Source organism: Adiantum capillus-veneris, chromosome 15, assembly GCF_014529385.1.
Source record: "Adiantum capillus-veneris isolate H3 chromosome 15, ASM1452938v2, whole genome shotgun sequence".
NCBI lineage: Eukaryota > Viridiplantae > Streptophyta > Polypodiopsida > Polypodiales > Pteridaceae > Adiantum > Adiantum capillus-veneris.
Window position 1 is genome coordinate 44,231,195 of NC_140945.1, and position 26,327 is coordinate 44,257,521.

The 26,327-nt window shown below is 40.6% G+C and overlaps 1 protein-coding gene across 2 annotated transcripts in view; it reads left to right on the forward strand.

Moving 5' to 3' along the window:
* Positions 1-1,982, forward strand: part of LOC147440592 (alpha/beta-Hydrolases superfamily protein) — a 79,593-nt gene extending 77,611 nt beyond the window's left edge. For both annotated transcript variants that reach the window (XM_086530309.1, XM_086530310.1), the window contains exons 8-9: positions 978-1,042; positions 1,179-1,982. In XM_086530309.1, coding sequence (XP_086386435.1) covers positions 978-1,042; positions 1,179-1,326 — 213 coding nt within the window. In that variant the 3' untranslated portion in view covers positions 1,327-1,982. The remainder of the gene's footprint in view (positions 1-977; positions 1,043-1,178) is intronic.
* Positions 1,983-26,327: the final 24,345 nt, after the last annotated feature.

Here is a 26,327-nt window from a genome sequence, read left to right on the forward strand (position 1 = left end):
TTGTTATTGAAGTGGTAAAAGTCTGTTCAGTTTGTTCTTTTCTATTGGCACGTGGCGCCCGTCCTATGACATCTTGAAATGCTTGCCATGGAAACCCTAGCAAATTACGACTTGAAATTTTTCGACAGCTCGCAACAGGTGACTCTTCTCAAGCTGATAACCTTGGAGGCCTAGCGTGATTACTATACGGACTGCACCAGGAAATCGCGTGGACAGTGTCATGTGGAGGAGGACGGATTTCCGCGATTTGCGTTAACAGCTGGCTGACGTGGCAGCAGGTGTATGGAATTCCTAAAATACGCTAGCTGTTTTAGAGGCTAGATGCTTTTAGGACTGGATGCTTTTCATGTATTGCTTTTGGATAGGCGGAGAGCCTTTAAATATGTGCCATGGGCTCAGTCTCTGGCACGTCTCCGCATGGGAGTGCAGAGGACAGAGTAGCGGCTTGTACTGTGTTGCAACAATATAAAGAAATACCAAAAGGGACTCCAGGGCTTGGGGCTAGCGCTCTCTTGAGGTGGAACTCCGCCACTCCTTGTCTTGTGTGTGGTGCGTGTTATTTAAAGTGCTCAAATTTTTTCAGTCTATTCTTTTCCATTGGCACGTGGTGCCCTCCCATTCTAGACTCATTAACGCTAGGTTTGTGTTTTAGCCATGTAAGGGGCTCGAGGCTTGAGCCACTTTATTGGCTTAACACCTCAGTCTATAAAATAGGCTTTGAGACTCGGTATTTTTCAAGAAACCAAGAAGATAGGGTATCATTGAGCCAAGAAGAAGCCTTGAGAACAAATGTCTAAAAGGTCTTCATGAGGTTTTTTGTGGATTAACAGAACAAGAATTCACACAAACGTTAGTTGTGTTAACACAACCCTAGTGTTAACAATGAATTGTTTGAGGCTGAAGTGGGGCCATGAAACAGAACATATTTAAGGAGAGCTTCGAGGTTTTAATTTTGATCTGGATCCTGTTCAATGCAGGTTATTTTTTCCATGGCTGATGAGTATGTACCAGAGTATGTAAACAAAAAGGCGTTAGTAGAAAGGTGCGCATTTCTCCCAAACTATTCTTCGGCATTCGCTCTTATCTATCCATTCAAATTTCAACTTTGCATATTTAAAGCTGATTTTTTTCTATGTAGCAAATTGAGATTCAAGCCTAACTTCCATTTTACCAAGCAGGCTTTGCAAGGCTATGGGAGGAGCAGAGAAAGTCGAGATAGAGTGGGGAAATCACAGCTTATCAAACCGAGTCAAAGAAGCTGTCAATGCAATTATAGACTTTGTAAAGAGAGAAGGCCCAAAAGGTTGGGATGATCCTTGGGGATAGAGGCTAGTGGTAGGTACAAAGAAACCAATCAAAGATTGAAGAGTTCTGAGAGCTTTTGAAGAAAGCGAGTTTTCTGGAGGAGGTCCATGTATCTACTGGTTGCACGCCTGTGTATTTTTGGGTAGAGATGCCGGCTATAACTAGGAATCATGTACACTGATGGTTGTATTTTGACGCTCACATTGTCCATCTTCACTCAAATAAAGGAAGACATTGGGCTCTTTTTCCTGTTTCATATCTTGGGGGTTGCTGACAGCCAACCAAGAAACAAATTGTTGGCCGTCCGATTTTTGAGGAGTCTTTGTAATTTTTGGTGGCCAAGTTGGTGAAAATGGCATTGTGGTGCAGTTACGATTTGTAAGACGGTCTTATGAGTCTCTGAAGAAGGTCGTGATACTTTGAGACCTATCGACTCCCTTGTGTCGCTTGCAAACAGTTTCACTTCATGGCCTGTATTGTATTTTGAGTCACAAAAGAGCTTCAGAGGACTCTATGCCCCCATCAGAAGTAGCTTTCTTTGTATGGCCACATCAATTTTGCATCTTGATGTCAACTTCTGAGATAGGTAGGTGCTTTAAACATGCCACTTCCCTTGTTGATATGAAAAGCAAAAATTGAAGCAGCAAAGTAAGCTTGGCTTTGCAGGTTTGCAATGATTGGTGGATGTGCGATGGTTGTAGATTTTGCTATGGTTACAATGAAAATCAATTAGCAGGACAAATTCCTTGGAAAGCAATGAGACCTGGTTTTGAATCTTCTTAACACTAGTTCGGTACTTGGACACCGAAATTTCCAAAGGACGTTTTTGTGCTGCCCGATAGGAGAAAATTGGTCCATTTGTTTGGGCACTTATTTGAGTAAAAGAAAACAACTTCTGAAGTCTTACATTATAATGTCCTCTGTTTTTAGTCACACTCACTTGCATATATAGATTTTTTTCGAGGGTGAAAAGGATTCTTTTTCTATCACATGTGTGGCAAACAGCCAATTCTTATGTATATTTGAGATGATGGGGGGTTCTTAGCTTCATTGCAAATTTATATAGAGGCATGTCTGCAACCTAGATATGGTTCACAAAACTACTACATACTTCTTATCTTAGGAAGTATATATGTCGGCCATAGCACAAATTGAAGCACTGATTTTTGGTGGTCTTTTCACAATAGATGTATGGAAATAACCTAAGAAGGACATCCTAGTATCAAGTTGTGGTATTAAACTAGTGTTGAAACTTGCAAAAGTAATTGAATTTTCCACTTTCATTAGGCTTTTCATTTCCTAAACTCACACTTCACTTCTGCATTCGAGATGTTTTGAAAGGATTTTTATTTTTCCAAAGCTGTGGAGACTTGAAGCTCCTTTTAGGACAAGGTTACGGGAGAACCAAGGAGGCTTGTACAAGTAGCAAATTGCTAGAGATGGGAAGTTGATTTTGTTACCATATACATGTGGTAGTGATGTGTGTGAATACATTAGGACAACCGGGGCATTTTTTTCCTCTTTAGGAGGTTTTTTACCCCGTGCATTGTATATACGTCCATCACTCTAGGGCTATCTATCTTTCCATTGCACACTAAGTTATACACTCTCTATTGTGTGCATTGAGCTTCCTTCATCTTCTCCAAGCTGTGTGTGTTTCTCTGTAACCCTAATTCCAACAATTGGTATCAGAGCAGGTCACGTCCTCCCGGGCTTAGTCGTCAATTGCTCCAGTACACGCCTGCTCACTTTCTCCGATTTCAGTGAGCTTTGACAAGCGTTCGCAGGTCGACAAATATTTTGGGAATGCTAGTAGAGCTCGGTCTGCTCATAATTTTGATTTGGGCTCATTTTGGCCTCCGTTTTCACTACAGGCAGTACTGCACATGCTATTTCGTCTTTTTGTGCAGAATTTCTGTCAGTGTCGTTTTCTGTATAACACGTGCCTTATAATCTTCTACGGTTTGTGCTATATAGCACAGGTTGTTCTCGCTCCATTTCTCTTATTTTCAGACAATTTTCACATCAGGTGCAATATTTACCATGGTTGACAACAACAACACAGATGTGTTCAAGATGTTTGTTGTTGAGGATAGGTTGGATGGGGACAACTACCTTATGTGGGCTTATATGATGCAACATGTTCTTGTGTCAAAGGGTGTCTGGAACATTGTAGGCGATGTTGAGGATGTTGCAGGTCTTGTTGCAAGGATTACAACTGTTAGAGTTCTTTTGCCTACGGCAGAACAAGCTCGTTGGGATGTTAAGGATGCGCAGTCTCATGCATTGATTGCGTTGTCTGTGAAGCGCACCATTGTTCCTCACATCCGTTCAACAAAATTTGCAAAACAGGCTTGGGATATTCTAGCAGGTCTTTATGCAAGCCGCAATGAGGCTAAAATTGCCTTGCTGCGTAAAGAGCTGGAGTCGAAGATTATGCATGAGGAAGATTATATGGACACTTTCCTTGCTAGTGTCAAGGATATCAATGAGCAACTTATTTCTGCAGGTGAAGTTATTTCAGACAGTTCCCTTGTGCAGACTGTTCTTGATGCCTTACCAGACTTTTGCTAGTACTTGGAGACTTATGACCCAAGGAAATCCAGAAGTTGTCAAGTTTGATGCATTATGCACATTGCTGTTGCAAGAGTCACTTTTCAGAAAAAACAGGACTAGACAGCGTGCAGTTGAACAGGTTTTTATTGCTTCTCAAAGAAAGGGTGGTAACAACAATGCAGCCACTTCTTATGGTTCTGCTGCGAGTGGCAAAAATTCTATTCCTAATGCTTCTGCTTGCAGCAATTCGTTTGGAAATTCTGGTGATAAGGGCAAAAAGAAAATGCATTGCCATTATTGTAAAGCCAATGATCACTTGATCAAGTCGTATCCTAAGTGGAAGACCAAAGAGGCTAAGAAGAAAGAGGGTGGTTCCACTGCAAATGCTGGTTCCACTACAAATACAGCCATTGTTGAGTCTTCTGTGACAGGAGACTGTGTTGCTGATCTTGATGCAGAATGGGCTTTTAGCGCATAGTGCACTTATAATCCTACTGTCCATGATGCATGCTTGTCAGTTGGTGTTGCAGATTCACATGTGTGGTATTTCGACAGAGGTGCTACAAAGCACATTACGACACATCGTGAATTGTTTACCTCTCTTGAGTCTGTCCCTCATGGGAATTCTGTCACTTGTGCTAACAACGCCTCTTATCCAATTCAGGGAGTTGGAAAGATTGTGCTCACTACTGCTAATGGCAGTTCCTTCACACTTGTTGATACACTTTATGTACCTGGGATCAAGAAGAATCTCTTGTCTGTATCCGTGCTTGCTAGACTTGGACTTGTAGTCAAATTTGTGGATGACAGATGTACAGTTCATGATCTTAGTTTTGGTGATGAAATTGTTGCATCTGGCCTTTTGTGCCGTGGGATATATAAGCTCACTTTGTATGACAAGTGGAGACAAAATTTTGCAAATGCTGTTGCAAATTCAAGGGCTATTTCAGATGCAAAACTTTGGCATGCACGTTTTGGTCATCTGGATTTTGCCAGTTTGCTGCGTTTGCAGAAATCTAATATGGTTGCTTCTTTGCAGCCTCTTGAAGCACCTGTCAAACATGTTTGTAAAGGCTGTATTTTGGGTAAGATGCAGCGTTCTAGGTTTCCAAAGGATGGTTCAGTTCGGGCCACATGCAGGTTGCAGCTTGTGCATAGTGATATTTGTGGGCCCATACAAACTCAGTCCTTGGGCAATTACCTGTACTTCGTGACTTTCATTGATGATTACTCCAGGCATGCATGGGTATTTCCGCTTAAAGCGAAGTCCGAAGTTTTTATTTGCTTCAAACAATTTTTGGCTATGGCTGAAAATGTCTCGAAATGTACTATGGGCACCCTCCGTTCCGATCGAGGGGGGGAGTATATGTCTCATGAATTTAATGCATTTCTGGCTAGTCGTGGGATAAAACACCAATGTACAGTGACTTATACACCTCAGCAAAATGGTGTGGCTGAGAAGAAAAACAGGTCACTGACAAAAATGGCACGATGTATGGTCAAAAGTCAAGCTTTACCACATTCTTTTTGGCTTGAGGCCATCATGTGTGCCACTTATGTACTAAACAGGTGTCCTACGAAAGCTTTGCAGTCTATTACTCCATATGAAGTATGGCATGATAGAAAGCCTTCTATTGAGCACATGCGTGTTTTTGGCTGTTTGGCATATGCTTTGGTGCCACAAGTGCACCGCAGAAAATTGGATGATAAAATGTATTTTTGTTTGTTATAGTGCTGAAAGCAAAGGTTACATGTTGTATCATCCGCAAACTAAACGTATTCTGGTTTCACGGGATGTAGTGTTTGTGGAAGATTCTGTTCAGCCCTTGCTGTCATGTACTAGAGACAGTAATGTAAGCTCACAGGACATTTATGACACTTTGTTGCCTCTTTTCAGTGGTGGAAATACGAATGTAAGTTCCAATGAGGCAAATGTACACCCTATGGGGGTTTCTGAAAATGTTTTAGATCAGCCTATTACTGATGCAAATGTACATGATGTACTTGATGAGGAAAGGGCTGAAAATGAGGAGGTATGCCAAAATGGCTGGTGCACACTTTGCGTGACAGTAAATTGGATGCACCTTTGTTTAGTCGTACTCGTTCAGGCTCTCGCCATGCATCTTATGCATCAGATTGTTATGCTTTGGCTATGTGTAGCTTACATGATATTGAGGAGCCTCTGTCTTTTGATGAAGCACAGAGTTTAGAAAATTAGATGGCTGCCATGCAATCAGAATATGATGCACTCATAGAAAATGACACATGGACTTTATGTGATTTGCCTCCTGGAAAAAAGGCCATTGGTACGAAGTGGGTTTACAAATTGAAATGCAAGCCGGATGGTGAGATTGATTGCCATAAGGCTCGACTTGTTGCAAAGGGTTATGCACAACAAAAAGGCATAGATTATGAAGAGACTTTTGCTCCCACTTGTCGTATGACTACTGTGCGTTTTCTATGTGCATTGGCAGCTCATTTTGGTTGGGATGTACATCAATCAGACATTGTTACTGCTTTCTTGAATGGTGACATATATGAGGAAGTTTATGTAACACAGCCTCGCGGTTTTGTCATAAAAGGACAAGAGGACAAAGTGTGCAGATGTAAGAAGGCTTTGTATGGGTTGAAGCAATCTCCTCGTGCTTGGTATAAGAAAGATGACACTCATTTGGTTAAACGAGGCTTTCGTAACAGTCCAACAGAAAGCACATTGTATGTAAAGCGTGAGGGTGATGTACTTCTCATTGTGGTTCTTTATGTTGATGATTTGCTGATCACTGGACCAAATGAGAGACATATTGCTGAATTCAAGACTGATTTAAATGCTACTTTCAAGATGAAAGATTTGGAGCTGTTGCATCATTACTTGGGTATACAATTTAAGCAGTGTCATGGTGGTATTGCCTTGTGTCAGAAAAGTTAAATAGAGACATTGCTATGTAAGTTTGGACTTGAGGATTGCAAACCTATTGCCACTCCCCTGGAAACAGGTTTGAAGTTGAGTCTACATGATGCTGGCGATCTTGTTGATGTCACTCTTTACCAAACTGCTGTTGGCTGCCTCATTTATGTATGCAACACGAGGCCGGATATTTAGTTTGCAGTCTCACAGGTCAGTAGATTTATGCATAGCCCAGGGTCTAAGCATTGGCAGGCTGTCAAGAGGATTTTCCGCTACCTTAGTGGCACTTTACATCTTGGCTTGTTTTATCCCAAGGGGGGATCATTGCCGCCATACTTACATGCTTTTTCGGACTCAGATTGGGCTGGTTGTTTTGACACGGGAGTGTTCACAAGTGGTTTTTGTTTCATGCTTGGCAGTTCATGTATATCATGGTTGAGCAAGAAGCAACTTACTGTGGCCACTTCAAGTTGTGAGGCTGAGTACAAGGCAGTCTTCACAACTACGGTTGAGTGTGTATGGCTCAGACGCCTTATGGCTGATTTGGGTGTTGGACAGGACACTGCCAACACTATCTACACTGACAGTCAGGGCGCATTGGCAGTTGTTGCGAGGAACCCAATTTCTCATGCTCGCACAAAGCACATTGAGGTGCATTACCACTATGTCAGGGAGAGGCTCTCAGCAGGAGAGATCAGCTTGGCTTATGTGCCAACATAGGACAACCTTGCAGATCTTTTCACAAAGGCATTGTCTCGTGAGAAGCTTGAAGCTTTCTGCAAAGCTTTGGGCTTACTCCCCTTTGTGGAGTGATCCTGTCCTCAGGGCATGGCACTTCTCTTTACTCATGTGCCAACTCTCGTTCACCGCATCACTCCAGGGGGGATTTGTTACCATATACATGTGGTAGTGATGTGTGTGAACACATTAGGACCACCGGGGCATTTTTTTCCTCTTTAGGAGGTTTTTTCCCCCGTGCATTGTATATACGCCCATCACTCTAGGGCTATCTATCTTTCCATTGCACACTAAGTTATACAGTCTCTATTGTGTGCCTTGAGCTTCCTTCGTCTTCTCCAAGCTGTGTGTGTTTTTTGCAACCCTAATTCCAACAGATTTACACATATATAAAAAGTCGGTCAACTAAGAAGAACAAGTAAGAGAGCTTGGCATATTGTCATGGCATAATGGAGCTCTGGTTACAATGGCTTGAAAGGGCTTTAGCTTGAAACATTTTTGTAAGTATTGATAATCCGAAATAGAGCTTTGTATCAGAGGAGTTATTAAGAACAAATAAGAGTTATTTGTTAGCCCTTGGTTCGAGATATACAGCTGTAAGCAGGACGTCGAGGGGGCAAGACATCAATGCCAATCTCAACACTATTCGGAAAACATCTCTTTTTCCAATGCAGTAAAATGCTGTAAGACATTTCTCAACATGAATCTACAAAGGTATATCCAACTAAGGAACTATACTTCCTTTAGATAGAGTTCATGTCCACATGCTCTAGATCTTGTAAGACCATTAAAGAGTTCATACCGTATACGAAAGGTTGGCACTAGCTAAGAAGCCCCCATAGGAGGCGAGTAAATTCTTGACTTCTATGACAAACATCAAAAGTCAATTGGAGCAAGGGATCCATACAAATTTTTCATAGAGCCAATACAAAGATGATAGCTCAAATTAAGCAAGACAATCACCTTTTAAGGAGATCAAAAGTACCTAGCACTTCTCATGTTATCATAATCCTCAACAAAAATCACTATTCATCCTAGCCAATAGGCTTCTAATCAAATTAAAAGTGTTGGATAACATCCTCCAAAAATCTCAAAACCCACTTTTATTGTCACATGCACTCCACAGAAAAGGAGACAAAGTTGACACCTACAATGAACACATGTAACTGATCTATCATTTCTTGCAAAAGAAAATTAACCATTTTGAAGTTATGAACCAAGATGGTGCTTCCCTTTGTAGGTCATCACACTACCATCAGACGGTAGCCAACCTGACTTCTTGTTAACACCTATACCAAATTTCTAACTAGTAAGTAATTTGATAAAACCCATCATCCAAAAATTTGGTAGTCAAACTTCTATACCAATTTGTTGTATGATGAAGCCATCAAAACTTTGGGGCTAAGAGAGAAAAGAGAGCTACAAAATCAACATTCTTGAAATGGACTACCTGTAACTCGAATCCAATTCACTCAGCCTTGATCCATAAAGCAATAAAGGATAGAAAATATGGAAATTTCCTCACCACGAGCTAATGGGTAAGCACATAATCGAACATCCTAATAATGCTATCAAGCTATCTCGTTTAGTATGACCATGAACAAAAACCTTTATTATGAATTGTCCGTATGAATGAGGCCTACAATACAATCAATTGCTAGTAGAGAATATTTTATGATATGACTAAGATCAACATCATATTTGGCTATGCCCTTTGGGCTAACAAATGCTCTTTCCACATTCAATAGAATGATAGGAAGAAGTTTTTGCCAGCATAGAGTCTATATAGAAGTATTTCTTGGATGACATGATAGTTTTCTCCCATGTCCTTAGAATAAACCAAAAAGCACCTCAATGTAGTGTTTCAACCACTAAGTGGCATAAGTATTTAAGAAAGTTTAAGAACTATCCTTTGAACGATACTAATTAGATGCAGAAACCTCAATGAAGGATAACATTCGGTAAATGTTTAGAATATTTTACATACACTGCCTAACCTTTCCATGTGTGATGACAAATGAAGATTTTTTCTTTTTGTCAATTATTTTATTTAAATGTTCTCAATTTAATTCTTTTATTTAAATTTTCCTAATTTAAGATTTCAAGTTTAAGTGTTTGCATACAAATATCACACATTTGCGACATAGATTTTCTTTTTGAGTAAACTTGCAATTTACTGCGGAATGATGTTTTTGCTAGTATTTTATGGCAATATCACTCCTAAGCATCAAATAGATTTCCCATTTAGTGATTGATGTCAAGAGCTTGAAGTGGATTCTTTGCTAAATGTAAAGAGACCAAGATCAACATCCCTTGTATATGCTCATAAAGGAGGACGATTAATGATTTCAAGGGTGACGTAATGTCACTAGTAACTTTTGATTTGCTTTAAATTTCTCTCACTAGAATTGGCCATTATAGAGAGAGAAAGTACAAATAGTCAAATAATGAAGAACTTTAAGATGGTAGAAGGTTGTATCCATGGCTTATAAGTGCCAAAAAATGATGCTACCTTCAAAAGTGCATAGGAAATTTATTTGGGATTTCGATATGCCTTTATTGTATCCGAACGACATTAAAAGGGTCCCAAAGAGCTTTGAGAGTGTTCTTACGGGTCAACTTAAAGACGAGCACTTGGAAAACTGGTGCATTCATGGCCTATTAATGCTAGAAACGTGCCTAGGAATTCATTGGAGATTTTGACATATTTTTAAGGAATCGCTAAGACATCAAAATGGGTCCTAGATGCCTTCACCCCGTTTGTGCCAAACCTTTAGACCACAAAGCAAGGATTTTTTCATAAAGAATAGCATGCACATGAGTGAGGGGTTGGTTTTCGTTGTGTAGGGCTGATTTATGGATGGTTTTGCAAGTTGATAGGTTCCTCTTAGAGATCCCTTCTCATGCTTCCTTTACACACATGAGTCATAACCAAAAATCTCCGTTAATTATGTACACATCAAGCTATTGCTATCTGCTACAAATAATATATTCTTTCTTGTCTTCCTAAACAATCATCTAATCAACTATGGTGATGCCGATATCTAGAGTTTTCAATCTTGTTGATTTGAAAATGTCACGGTGAGAATGGGAAAACATGTATGGATTTGAAGTTTCTCTCATAAAGAGAGTTAATGAATATAAATCCTTTTGATCAGGGGGAGGGTTTAGCTCCATAATTCTAGCCCTCAATTAGTCTCTCTTTCTTTCTTATCAATACAAGTGTATTAAGCATGATTGATCTAGCAATTGGTACGTAAGTTTCTGAAAATTGTTACACACATAGACTAAATTTCGTTTTATTAATCTTAATTTCATTGGATAAGTCCAACAATTTGGAACTTAATATACAATAGTTAATAGCTGCCACTAGTGGATGAAAGCATGGCTAGGTAGATAGCTATATGAGTTATATACCTCCCCTTGTAAAGCTTACAAGACTAGCAGGGCATAGTTTAACAATATATTAAATTCAAATGTCCAAGTTAAGGCATGATTATCACTACTAGTGGTATTGTCCTTTGCATTGTCCTTCTCGTCATCGCTACCCATCCCTAGCGGCCTCACTGCATGCTACGTAAGAAAACTCCATAGTTGACGTTCGACACACAAGATGCTAGGTCTCTCTCTCTCTCTCTCTGTCCCTCTCTCTCTCTAGGCATTTTGTCTAATTTTTACTTGTGTGTGTGTGTGTGTGTGTGTGTGTGGGTTGCATGTGTCAAGAAAGCAAGGTGTTTATGTTACCATCTGTAGTAGGCGGGAACCGACCTTAAGTTGGACTAGTGGGTGAAGGAAGCTTCTAGGAGGAGTAACCAGCGAGTTACCGCATCAACTGATAGTGCACAGTCAGTCAGACACCAGTCCGACAGTTTATAAATATGACCCATTACTCATTTTGTATAGCTTTTGACTCCTTAGAATCTTCACTAGTCTACATCCGAAGGTACTTGTGCTCTTGTAATCAGTTTGGTGCAATTTCTCTCCCTTCTGTAATGACAAAGCCAGCTCTTGGGATATTGAATGCTCTCAGCAATGTCATCTCTTTTAGTTCTAGTATTTCATCTGTCGATTCTGATGTTTCCTCTTTCAGTTCTAGCATTGTTTTCCAGTAATCATTGAGTCTTCTAAGTCAGACATCTTTAGTTCTAAGTACCAACCTGGAATAGCTATCTGAACGCATCCAACTCATGCCATTTTGGCAATCACAGTGGTTTGAGCTAAGAAGCTCTGAGACAGGCAAAATATCTCCTAGCTGGTATTAGAGCTATTGTATGTACACAATGCCAACCAAAACAAGTACCAAAGGTCGTTGGCGAGAAACTCTCTTTATGGAAAATCAAGAGACAGTCAGTCCAATTCCAGAGGAGACTGAAGTAGGCTCTGAAAACTGAGCCGCAACCTAGGAATGAGACCGAGGTCGCTCCACGAGGGGGTACTACTGATAAATCAAGGGCGTCGCAACATTCTAGTCATTCCAGGCGTCAAAGAGCTACAAGGGCTGCTAGACGGAATAGGACTCAAGGATCCAAAAGTCAAAAGGAGACTGATGAGAGAGATAGGAGTTCAAAAACTCATCACTCACTACACAAGGGAACCAAGCAAACAATCGAAGAGAGAGTGACAGAGATGGAAACTGATGACAGTGAGACTGCTCATTACAACAAGAAGAAGCCCACGTGGGAAGAAACCAATTCCTTTTCTATATTCAAAGGGGGAAAGAAGGATGACCCCAATGTTCACATACAAGCCTTTGAGCAGTATGCTCAGGATGGAGAGCATTTGAACCTTCTTCCTGCATATCCTTGTAAAGTCTTTCCTTGACTTGCAGTAGCTCCACCTTTATTAAAGGGTAGGACAACGACTTTTGATGTCATTGAGCATTGATTTGGTTGGGAGTGAGGTGGGTTACATTGACTGAGTGAAGAACTCTCAACTCCCAATCCATTGCCTCTTTCCATTTAGCATCTACTTCATGGACAATCTGCTCTTCCAGTGCATCTTCTTTAGCTTTAGAAAGCTAGACCATTGACAATTGTTCTTCTTTAGTGATTGGTACTTGAAATTCAAAATCTCCAGTTTGCCCTTCTGTCGGTTGTGTTTCTATATCCACAAAGGAGATTGATGGTATGTCTATCCTTGGCTATTTAGAGGTTCCTGCCACCTCTTGAGCTTCTGTATGTCCTTCTCTCAGCAAGTGGTTGGCTCTCTTTAAATCCTCTATTTCCTTGAGCAACTGCTCTTCTATTTGTACTAGCATTAAGGCGAGATATTATCTTTGTGCCTGTTCAAGCTTCAACTCAAGTTCTAGGTCCTTGTTTTCCCTGCTCTGCCTTAGAAATGTCGCTTGGTCTCATTGATTCTTTGCTTGGAGTATTCCAATGAGGCATTGGCTACATCTAATTGTACTTGGATATTTTGGACTGACTAAGTAGTGATTAAAAGTTCGTTGGTCACTTCTGTCAGTTGTTGGTCCTTGCTTTTGCATGCATCTGATAGCTTCGTGAGGAGCTCCCCTAAATCTTCCATCTCTTTTTGTTGCCTTTCCCTTACAATTTGATGTTCTTCCGTTTCATTTTTTAGCTCTTTAATCTGTCCTTGAAGATCCTCGATGATGCTCATCCTGTCTTTGATCTCACCTTATAGAGAATTTATTACCTGTTCCAATTCTTTAGCTTTGGCACTACGGCTAAGCGCTGCTGTTCATATTTTTTTTGTCACTAGCTGCATCTGCTTTGCATACTCATTAACCTGGATTATCACCTCATCCGTTGTTTCCCATTCTTTAGGTTCTACCTTAGGCTGCTTAGAAGTTCCAGCAGATTCGGCTTGCGACTTTGTAGATGGTTCACCTGAATCTTCTTGAGTCTTTGTAGCCACTTCAGCTGATTCTTCTTGTGTTGTTGTAGAAGGTCTAGCTTCATATTTTTCTATTTCCTTGGGCTGTTCAAAACTCGCTTCCTCCTATTGTTCCTCTTTTCCCTTTGCTTCCTCGCCTTCATTGGATTCGGTAGTTGGTGAAGAGCTTGGACTAGGCATTGGATGGTCTTCTTGTTCCGTAGTGGGTGAAGTGGGTCTTGGAGACATTTCTCCTTGTTTGTGTTGTGGTTCACTTTGTTGTGTAGCTTCTGCTTGCCTTAGTTGTGCAGCCGACTCTTCTCTTGCTTTCGTTTGCGCTTCTAGAGCTTCTTGTATCTTCAAGGCTTTGACTTCTGCATACATTCGCTCAAGCAAATCCTTCGGATCTTCTAGGACGACTCTTCTTGGGGTTCTTAGCCCTTGGACCCTTGATCTCCCTTAGACTCCATGATTCCGGGTTTTCTCCTATAGCTTGGTGGCTTCTTTCATAAGACTCTTTTTCTCTTTCAAACCTTGCTTTCTTCTGCTGAGGTTCTTCAAGATGGTGGGCTACCACTGCTTTCTTCTTCATTTCCTTTCTTCTTGCCCTCGTTTCTTCATTGTCCGAGCTTTCACTAATGTGGGCTTTAGGCGCGCTTTCTGCTAATTCCTCATCTGATTTATATACCCTTTTCTTCTTTTAATCTAGTGGTTCGTGGAGAGGGTTGAGCTGAGACTATCCATGTATTCTTATCTGGGGCTGGCGACAAGTTGTCAGCCATTCCAATAGCATGGTATGTGATTCTTGTTAGAACTTCTGAAGCACCCAGATATGTTATCTTTTCTTCTTTCTTTGTGCTCTTGAGTGTTGTAAGCACGTAGTGAGCATGATCTATTGTTTGCCTTGTTGTTGACTTCAACACCTGTGTGAAAGTAGTCGCAACCGCATGATTCGGAGTAGTTTGACGGTCTCTTTGAGAGGAAGTGGAAGTGTTGGTGATAAAGACGGGCGGGATCCTCCCCTTGCTTCAAAATTAGGTCAGAGAAAGTGACAGTAGCTGTATCCTTGGTGAATGTGCCAACCGTCTTCCTATCCCTGTCCCTCATTGTCATTCCTTCAGTTGGCTACTTTATTGCCTCAACCACTATGTCCTTTGTTGATAACCACTTCAACTTTCTGGCCTTGCTGATCCGTGATCTGAGCAGATCCATCCTCTTTGATAGTGGATAATAGTTTATAGGCCAGCTAAAAATCTAATCCACATGGCTCTTGGTTGTAGAATTCTTGAAGTCTCAGTCTTCTGTTGGCTTCTTTAGTGTCTGGCTTTGCGGATGTATCATAAACTTTCTTGGGTAGCATTTGTAACTCTAACTGGTTTCCATCTTCACTCTTGAACCTGCCGGTGAAGACTGTAGTGTTGTTTTCTTCAAGCTGTTCTTTAGATAGGTAGATTGCCTTTGCCGTTTCCACAGAGCTCGGCTCCAACTGGTATGGTGGCAATTCTTGCAACTTCTCCTTCTAAGTCATCCTCTTCTTTGCTTTTTTAGCTGCTTGCACTCCACCTAATAGGAGACTACAATGTCAAAGTTAGAAAATTCCATAGATTTTGCTCTGAAATGTCTTGAGTTTTAATTACTAAAATAAATAATGGCGATTATTTACAACTGGGAAAATTGTCCAACTTTTTGAATTTTTGATATCATAGGCTTGAAGCATATGTGATTTAGATCATCTGAGTGAGTGTGGGCTTTAGATTTAGGCTTCAGAGTCTGAAACGATAGATATAGAGGGATTTTGGGTTTTTGTGATCCAAAGTTGATCAAACTTGATTGGTGGGATTGATAAATCATGTACTTTGGTCCCATAAGGTCAAAGTTGAAGTTTGAACCCATTTTGGTAAAAAAGTAAATAGTCGTGATTATTAACTTTTTCATCACATTGGACATTTTTTGTTGCAAGTTGGTTTTAGACATGATATAGAGCCTCTGCGTGAGATATGGGGTGATTTGGATAAAAAAATGTGACAATTAACTTAAAATTTGGACAGAAGAACCTTTAGTGCGTTTTCTGACAAAATCAAAGATTTTCTTGATCTTTTGGGCTCATACTTGACACACGGCATGTGATAGATGTGTACAAGGGATAGGTGAAGTGACAAGATAATTTTCAAGCCAAATGTGTACAAAAGTAAATAATCATAATTATTTACAACAGTCACTTTTTTTGCATGAAAAGATAATTTGATGACCTAAACATCTTTAATACATCTAAAACAAGTCCTAAAATGAATTTGGTAAGGTTTGGTCGTGCTGGCATCACTTCGTGCTCTTGTCGACTCTAAAATCACGGGTTTTTGTTACTACTTGGTGTGTAGAGTTGTTTGGTTACTTTTGAAGCCATGGACTTGCCCACTACATAGTCCTAATGCTGCTCCTCCAGTTTGGGCTCATTCGGATTCAGTTTAACTTCATATGTCAAATTTGACACTTTGTAGTCTTCGAAATGTTTGCTGCTGTTTGAGAGCTTGCCTTGACTGTTTTCTTGAAACCATTTAGGTACATTGTGTATAGACCTTGCCTATAAGCTACCCGTGGAGTCAGAATCTAATTCTAGCATGTGGCAAAAACCTAGATTACTTATTTGGAACCCCCTCGACACCTGCCAAATGGTCATCTAATGATATGGAGGTGTTCTAATATCTAGGGACATGCTACAGTTCAAGTCTCATCCGATTCGATTGAGCTGACAGGCCGCTATGATCGTTTTTATGTCGTAGGAGTTCGTGCAGCCTAGACCTGCTACCGGACTGTATAGAAACGTTCTTTGATGAGTTTATAACTTACCCCTCATGTCTCGTGTGAGATGGTGCTGAAAATGGGCGACTGTGGACTCTGAAAATCTCTCTCGAAGAAGGTAGAAAGCTCTCTCCTCCAAGAGTGACTAGTGGAAATGAGGTGATTTTGGGCTACCTTGGATATTTATACTCGGACTTCCCAAACTATTTTCCCCCAAATTCCCCTGTTAGTCCTATTAGGCCGTGAAATCTATGTTAGATTCAAAAATTTCTTCAATCGGACTCCGTTAACTCATTCTGCGAGAATCTGCAGAAACAGGCCTTGGCAGCCTAATTTAGGCTTCCCGCTTTCGTCTATCGTTTTGATTCAAATTTTTCGTGCATTCCGTCTTGTTCTCTGATCATCGGCATATCTTCACTTTCTCCATTTGAGCTCAGTTGCTATTTATTATTAATGTTTGACCTGTTTATTAAAAAAATAAAAGAAAATAATAAAATATAATAAAAAAGAAAATTAAAAAATCAACAATTAAGAAAATCCATTGGAGAATACTATATTATTACTTTTTGGTGGATTTGTCCATTTTTAAGCTTCAATACCAAGAAAAACTAATGAAAACAAGCCAAAAAGGCTATTTTTAAATGTATTTTCTTATTACACTATTTACACTTATCGGGGAGATGTTATCAGTTGAAATTTTTTTGATTATGATTTTTTAAGGGCATTATTAGGTCATTCTGCAAAAACTATTGAAGTTCCCTTCCACCCCTCCTAGATGGAGTACTCCGTGACGACTTTGTGTATGGGTTGAACAATTGTGTCTATGGATAGCCGTGGTTGGCTCTATCGTGCTTTGAAGGTGAATGCAATTCAAACCAATATGCAGTGCAAGAGTTGGGTATTGAGAAGTTAACTCAAGGAATGTATATATAAAGCCTTATACTCACAAAAACAAGATAAAAAAGTAAAAGAGCAAGAGCCATAACACAAAATCATAAAAAAAAATTATGCACAAGAACACGACCCTTGTAATATTTGCACTCTAACCATCATCTATTTGCGTGTACAGATATGGCTAGTACGCTAGAGTCATCTACTCCTGCCTTGGGCGAGAGGTACCCTCATTACTTTTCACAAATATTTCACATGGTCTTTCCAGTGCTTGCATATGAATGGGATTTGATAGGTACGCTAGCATGTGAGAGGAATTTTGAGGAGTTAGAATGGCTGATACGTCTCTTGACCACGTCTGATCCATACTTAGTAGAGAGCGTTTCTCCCATTGCGCAAGCCTACCTTTTTGACCAAGATGACTATAGGCGTCTAGTGACCTTCTTAGTAAACATGGGCACCTATGATGAAGAAGAAAATTTACCTGACTACACGGATGCCACATATGGTCTCATGGATGATGACTTTGTTTATCTCGACGACGAGGATAGGGGTTTAGCCTTAAGGTTTCCCCCCAACCTCTACAATATCCTATTCCCTTGACTCTCTAGGGGGAGTGCAAATAATTAGGTTAGGGTTCCTTATGTTTTTTGTTGTGTTCAATAAGTGTTGGTACCTTTTTCCACTAATGTGCCTCCTGGAGGTATTCCTTTTGTTTCCTAGTGTGTACAGGAGCGTGTTGCTATTGATAGGATTTGGACCTTCATGGAATCTTTATCTCGAGTCACTCTCAAATCAAGCGCGACCATCGACACAAACAGGTGTTTCTTGTCCATTAGCATTGCCCCTTATCTTTTTTGCATCTATGATTGTCTGCTTTAATTGTGATTGGTAGCCTAATATTCACCGCATTTGCTTAGTATCAAACATTTAATTCAATGTAATTTTTTTTCATAATCACTTGTCTAGGTTTAAAAATCAAGCAGTCCAACTAAGCTAGTTTGACCAAGTTAGGTGTTAGAGATCTTCTCTTAATACCATGGGGAATGCCTTCCTAATAATCAATGGTTACTTAGGTTCTTAATCCGATTTAGGCAGCATTGTGTGAAATGTACTAGGGATTTCTAGTGGGCTTGACCCTATTGACCTTTCGCTTAAGTATTATAAAGGGAGTTTACTAGTGTGATGAGCCTGGGGAGGTGTATCAGTGTTATATGACCCCCCAAAGTTACAAAATTAAAATGTTGAAAAGGAACAAACAAAAAATCAAAGTGCCACAATGTAAAATCTTAAGCTTGAAGAGAAATCTCAGCTTGATTTGGTACTTCACTCACATGTATTGCCTATGGTACTAGAGCCCTAGAGGTTCCCAGTGTGGGCGCTTTTCCTTGAAAAGCAAAAAACCCAAGGCATACAAAATAAGCACACACATCAAATTGAATCACTGTGAAAACACTTTGGGGGGTCAAAGAAAAAGTAATCAATCAGGCGATGATTTCATGAGAAATTCCTTTTATGGTAGCTTAACTACAAGGTCTTCTAGATATAGCCTCTAGTCAGCCCTCGAACATGAATACTTGGCTCTCGCGATTAAACAACTTAATTTACCACAGAAAATTAAGAAGCTTACCCATGGTATTAATATTCGATCTCTAGTGCCTTTCGACCGTCAAATTAGCGACCCCAGACTTGTTTAATTTTTTACCTTTACATCTGTTTATGCATTTGATTACATTGCAATTTAATGTTCATTGCTGACAAATTGTTTGAAATTCTTTTACCAATCAATTTGTCTACCTAAAACTGCATATGCTTTTTAATCACTTATGAGAATGCAATTACTGTGCCAATGTTGTTTGATTTTGCAATGACTGAAGAAGGCTAAGGACATTCATCTCAAATGCTCTTCCACCTCGACGAACGAGCTTCAACTCAATAGCTTCCGAAGACGGAATCTACATCAGGAAGGGGGGCATGTTAAGCCTCACGGCTCACGGACACCCCATCACCTACGACGGACGTGTATTATGTATTTGGTAGAGTCAGGTATCGGGCTTGTCGGACCAATAAGAAAAGGGTAATAGTGATCGCCGATGAGAGGCGCACTCTAACTGGGACATTCAAGGGATTAGTTGGCTAAGCATCTGAAAATTTATTTTCCAATATTCAAAGGAGGGAAAAAGGATGACCCCAATTACACATAAAAGCTTTTGAGCAGTATGCAGAACTGAAAGTTATTGGTGAAGATAAATGGGGAAAGTATTGTCTTCAAACACTGAAGGCCGCAGCTAGGAAATGGTATTACCATCGACTAAGATCACATCACAAGCTCATTAAAGCCGTTAAGTTGCAAAACTCAAACAATAGGAGGGATGAAGATATTCTTTGTGAGCTTGATAAGATCAAGGTGGGCAAATTGTTGGTCAAAGTTATGTGGAAAAAATAGAAGAATTGACCTGACAACTACAAGAACCATCCTCAGAGAAAAGGATGAGAGCTTGCTTCCTAAATGGCTTTAAGAGTTAGAAGTTGAGGGAGCAAGAGGTACCAACACCGATAAAGAAATTCCATGACCTAGTACAAAGAGCACCAAAATTGGAGCAGCATGCAAAAAAGGAGAAGGGCCACAGGAGAAGACAATCCAGTGATGATGAATCCTCTACTGAAAAGAGTTCTGGATTCACTTCCAGTTCCAGTTCTTTTGAAAGCCAACCAGATCACAAAGGTAACTAAGAAAGGGTCTTGGACCAAGAAGATTGAAAAAATGTCCACACAAACTACTGAGATAGCCAAGACAAGACCCTCAATATGGAAAGCAGAAATATGGTGCTCTAAATGCAGATAAAAGGACCATATGTCAAATGAGTGTTCCCAGTGCACATATTGCAAGGTCTTTGTTCACGTCTAGAACAATTGTGGGATTAGGATCGATCGTTTTAAAAAGGGAAAAGACATGTCAATGATCACACTTACGTACTAGTCTGGCATCAAGTTTCAGTGGTATGTGATGCCGGCACACTTCTGGATCTACTCCCTTCATATCCTTATGTTCTGAGGTGAATACATCTTTGTATTCCTTGATCTCTGGCTTCATATGTTTGTTGATTTTAATCCTTCTGGGACTCTCCACTTAGCCAAGATTCCATTCTTATAATTCTTGATCATCTGGAAGCAGCCAATTTGGCCCACCTCCCTTTCTCTTGGCCAATGACTCTGTTTCCTTGTCTGTCTGGATACCAGCAACATAGTCATTAAATGGATTGCTGACTTTCAGTAGATCATTTTGAACATTTGGTTGCAGTACTACTAGAATTTCTTCATCAACAACTGAATCATTTACTAGAACTGGGTTTTGATTTGAAGTTAAGCTTTTTTGGTGTAAACTGATATGGTATTCTACCATCAATCTAGACTGGTCTTTGTTCAGTGTTGAATTCACTAAATTGTTTTGGGTATTGTTGCTTTTGTCGTTCAGCTTGTTCATTGTCCATCAGTATTGCATTGAAAGGTCGATCTCTATTAAGGGAAAGATATTCATGGAGGCTAGCATCCTCTCGATCTTCTTCGTTCCATACTTCTTACACAACTCTTTTGGTCTTCGTGCTTGCCTCCATGTCTTGGTGTTGTATATCTTTATATGAATTCTTCTATTAGAGCCTTGAATCATTCATGTTTGGTTTGCATAGTCATGTATATCTCCAACAATTCTGAGTCACGGTTCTCCCAACAACATACCATAAGCTCCTTGAACGTCCAACACCAGAAAGTTGGTTTTCAATTTCTCTTTCCCCACCCTTATCTGCATGTTTTCAATAAGACCAGTGGATTGGACTACTCTATGACCTACCAACCTTATTCTGAATGGAACAGGCTTCATCTCAATTATCCCCAATTTTTGTATGGGATGCTCGCCAAGAATGTTCACTCCAGCACCTCCATCTAGAATGACACTAGATCATGGTTCCCATTGTTTTTGGAGCTTATAGTCGATCTAGATCATTGCAACTTTCTAGTGGGTGGGTGCCAAGATTGCCAGGGAATGTAGTTGTAAGAGTTAAGACTTTTTTGAAAGCAGTGAGAATCAAGAGTCCTTGAATGAGAAAAGGAGGGTCCTTAACCCGAGAAATTTTGATATGGTTTTGGAGTGGTGACCCATAAAGCTTGAGGATTTTTTCAAGATAAAGAAAGGAGCCCTGCCAAATGCCAAAGGAATCGTCAATTTATCTTTTGAAATAGTGGAGAGAGGGATGGGAGGGAAGATTGATACTATCCTCTAAGTGACAAAGAACGAGGCAGGCATAGATGACATCAAAATTGGAACCCATGGCAGTACCTTCGATGTGGCCAACAGTTCCCTTGGAAGGAGATGTAGTGGTGGTTAAGAACAAGAGAGGCCAAAGAGAGAATGAGGCTCCTTTTGGGTAAGGAAAAGTGGTGCTGGACAGAGTCAGAGAGGGAAAGCAAACCTTGTTGAGGAGATATCCTTGATGAGTGAAAAAGAGTCCTTAAGGTGTTGCTTCTTTGTGAGAAGGATAGGGAGAAGCTGGAAGTGGAGCCATATAGAGGTCTCTAGAATATATCCTATGTAAGAGCAAATTCCTACTAAGGAGAGTTTGTGGATTTTAGGAAGCAAAAAAAAAGGGACAAGGTTGGGGTTTAGAAGAAGCAGGCTTAAGGATAAAAGTCTGCTCTTTAAAAGAAAGAAGAGCGCAATTAGTAATAAGGGAGGAGACAAAGGAGAGGAAAGTTGAAGCCACGGGGGTGTAGGTAGCTAGGAGATGATTAGAAGCTTCCTCTATATACTAGGATTTGGATAAGATGATAGGTCCTAACTTTTTGTCCGCTAGCTTGATGGTAATGGAAGGATCATTTTTTAAGGAAAGAAGGGCCTTTTTTAGAAAGGAAGGGGGTGAGAAGCGAGAAGAAGAGAAGGAGGTTTTACAAAAAGTGTTCAGTTGTGAAGAGAGCGAGAAGAAAATATGTTTGACATTAAGAGAGGGAGCTAGTGGGAACCAAGAGGCATTGGGGAGGGAGAAGGGAGTTGAGCATGGCGAGACTTCTTTAAAAAAGAGCTTGAGTTGGTAGCTTCTTTCCAAGTTAGAAAAATAGTGTATTAGAGAGGAGAGAGTAAGAGGGGAGGGGGAAGGACCATATTAAAGGACAGTCTTTCCACTCAAACATGGATTTGCACAGAGTCAACAAGAGATTTTCCATCCTTTTTACAGCTTTGTTGACTAGCAGTCTCTTAGTGCCTTTGAGGTGATACTGGGTAGCCAAAAGGTCTGTTTCTTTCCAACCCTTACTATTGTTATCCCAAAAATGGGTTAGTCGTTGGAGCCGTTTGTTATTTACCTTCCTTGCAATCTCTCTTAAAAAAGGGTTCAATAATATGCCACTAGCTTGAGAGCCAAAGGGGGCCAATGTGTTATGGAGTTGTGGAAATATCTGGTTATCTCTCCCCACTCCAATGCCTCTGATGCTCTGTTACATTTTTGAACCAGTTCACTCATTATGCCACCAAGTCTCAGGCTAGAAGTTTGTCATAAGTCTCTAACCCTTTCCAATGACCACCTTTAGAGCAAAGCTTCGCCTTGTCCATCATATACTTTGTCATAATAGGCCATGCCTAGTATTTTTTTGCAAACGTGACCACAAATGTGGCGCCTCAACATGAGAACTGGGTTATCCCGATACAACCTTGCTCCACTAGCCTAGCGACTGACTCTCATTTTGCCCATTGCCAAGGCATCAAGTCATTAATGTTATTTTTCCATAGAAATCTGTTTCAAAATCTTTTTCCAGTTACATTTGGCTATTTTGATCGAGGAACGGACTAGTAAATGTTGGAATTAGGGTTGCAAAGAAGCGCACACAGCTTGGAGAGTGTGTTACTTGGTATGCAATGAAAAGATAGATAGCCCTAGAGTGATGGGCGTATATACAATGCTCGGGGGAAAAAACATCCTAAAGAGGGAAAAAATGCCCCGACGGTCCTAGTGTGTTCACAGACATCACTACCACATGTATATGGTAATAAATCCCCCCTGGAGTGATGTGGTGAACGAGAGCTGGCACATGAGTAAAGGGAAGTGCCATGCCCCGAGGACATGATCAGTCCACAAAGGGGAGTAAGCCCAAAGCTTTGCGGAAAGCTTCAAGCTTTTCATGAGACAATGCCTTTGTGAAAAGATTTGCAAGGTTGTCCTGTGTTGGCACATAAGCCAAGTTGATCTCTCCTGCTGAGAGCCTCTCCCTCACATAGTGGTAATGCACCTCAATGTGCTTTGTGCGAGCATGAAAACCTGGGTTCCTTGCAACTGCCAATGCGCTCTGACTGTGAGTGTAGATAGTGTTGGCAGTGTCCTGTCCAACACCCAAATCAGCCATAAGGCGTCTGAGCCATACACACTCAACCGTAGTTGTGAAGACTGCCCTGTACTCAGCCTCACAACTCGAAGTGGCCACAATAAGTTGCTTCTTGCTCAACCATGATATACATGAACTGCCAAGCATGAAACAAAAACCACTTGTGGACACTTTCATGTCAAAACAACCAGCCCAATCTGAGTCCAAAAAAGCATGTAAGTCTGGCGGCAATGATCCCCCCCTGGGATAAAACAAGCCAAGATGTAAAGTGCCACTATGGTAGCGGAAAATCCTCTTGATAGCCTGCCAATGCTTAGACCCTGGGCTATGCATAAATCTACTGACCTGTGAGACTCCAAACTAAATATCTAGCCTCGTGTTGCATACATAAAATGAGGTAGCCAACAACAGTTTGGTAAAGAGTGACATCAGCAGGATCGCCAGCATCATGTAGACTCAACTTCAAACCTGTTTACATGGGAGTGGCAATAAGTTTGCAATCCTCAAGTCCAAACTTACATAGCAATGTCTCTATGTAACTTTTCTGACACAAGGCAATACCACCATCACACTGCTTAAACTGTATACCCAAATAATGATGCAACAGTCCCAAATCTTTCATCTTGAAAGTAGCATTCAAATCAGCCTTAAATTCAGCAATATGTCTCTCATTTGGTCCAGTGATCAGCAAATCATCGACATAAAGAACCACAATGAGAAGTACATCATCTTCACGCTTTACATACAATGTGCTTTTTGTTGGACTGTTACGAAAGCCTCGTTTGACCAAATGAGTGTCAGTTTTCTCATACCAAGCACGAGGAGATTGCTTCAACCCATACAAAGCCTTCTTACATCTGCACACTTTGTCCTCTTGTCCTTTTATGACAAAACCACGAGGCTGCGTTACATAAACTTCCTCATATATGTCACCATTCAAGAAAGCAGTAACAATGTATGATTGATGTACATCCCAACCAAAATGAGCTGCCAATGCACATAGAAAACTCACAGTAGTCATACGACAAGTGGGAGCAAAAGTCTCTTCATAATCTATGCCTTTTTGTTGTGCATAACCCTTTGCAACAAGTCGAGCCTTATGGCAATCAATCTCACCATCCGGCTTGCATTTCAACTTGTAAACCAACTTCGTACCAATGGCCTTTTTGCCAGGAGGCAAATCACATAAAGTCCATGTGTCATTTTCTATAAGTGCATCATATTCTAATTGCATGATAGCCATCCAATTTTTTGAATTCTGCTTCATCAAAAGACAGAGGCTCCTCAATATCATGTAAGCTAGACACAACCAAAGCATAACGATCTGATGCATAAGATGCATGGCAAGAGCCTGAACAAGTACGACTAGACAAAGGTACATCCAATTTACTATCACGCAAAGTGTGCACCATCCATTTTGGCATACCTCTAGCGTGCTCATTTTCAGCCCTTTCCTCATCAAGTACATCATGTACATCTGCATCAGTAATAGGCTGATCTGTAACATTTTCAAAAACTCCCATAGGCTGTACATTTGCCTCATTGGAACTTACATTCGTATTTCCACCACTGAAAAGAGGCAACAAAGTGTCATAAATGTCCTATGAGCTTACATTACTGTCTCTAGTACATGACAGCAAGGGCTGAACAGAATCTTTCACAAACACTACATCCCGTGAAACCAGAATATGCTTTGTTTGCGGGTGATATAACCTGTAACCTTTGCTTTCAGCACTATAACCAACAAAAATACATTTGACAACCTTATTATCCAATTTTCTGCGTTGTGTTTGTGGCACCAAAGCAGATGCCAAACAGCCAAAAACACGCATGTGCTCAATAGAAGGCTTTCTATCATGCCATGCTTCATATGGAGTAATAGACTACAAAGCTTTCGTAGGACACCTGTTAAGTACATAAGTGGCACACATGATGGCCTCAAGCCAAAAAGAATGCGGCAAAGCTTGACTTTTGACCATACATCGTGCCGTTTTCATCAGTGACCTGTTTTTCCTCTCAGCAACACCATTTTGTTGAGGTGTATAAGGCAGTGTACATTGGTGTTTTATCCCATGACTAGCCAGAAATGCATTAAATTCATGAGACATATACTCCCCCCCTCGATCGGAACGGAGGGTGTCCATAGTACATTTCGAGACATTTTCAGCTATAGCCAGAAATTGTTTGAAGCACATAAAAACTTTGGACTTCGCTTTAAGAGGAAATACCCATGCATGCCTGGAGTAATCATCAATAAAAGTCACGAAGTAAAGGTAATTGCCCAAGGACAGAGTTTGCATGGGCCCACAAACATCACTATGCACAAGCTGCAACCTCCATGTGGCCCAAACTGAACCATCCTTGGGAAACTTAGAACGCTACATCTTACCCAAAATACAGCCTTCACAAACATGTTTGACAGTTGCTTCAAGAGGCGGCAAAGAAGCAACCATATCACATTTCTGCAAACGCAGCAAACTGGCAAAATTCAAATGACCAAAACGTGCATGCCAAAGTTTTGCATCTGAAATAGCCCTTGAATCTGCAACAACAATTTTGTCCACACTTGTCATACAAAGTGAGCTTATACAGTCCACGACACAAAAGGCCAGATGCAACAATTTCATCACCAAAACTGAGATCATGAACTGTACATCTGTCATCCACATTTGACTACAAGTCCAAGTCTAGCAAGTGCGGATATAGACAAGAGATTCTTCTTGATTCCAGGTACATAAAGTGCATCAACAAGTGTGAAGGAACTGCCATTTGCAGCAGTAAGCACAATCTTTCCAACTCCCTGAACCGGACAAGAGGCATTGTTGGCACAAGTGACTGAATTCCCATGAGGGACAGACTTGAGAGAGGTAAACAATTCACGATGTGAGGTAATGTGCTTTGTAGCACCACTATCGAAATACCACACATGTGAATC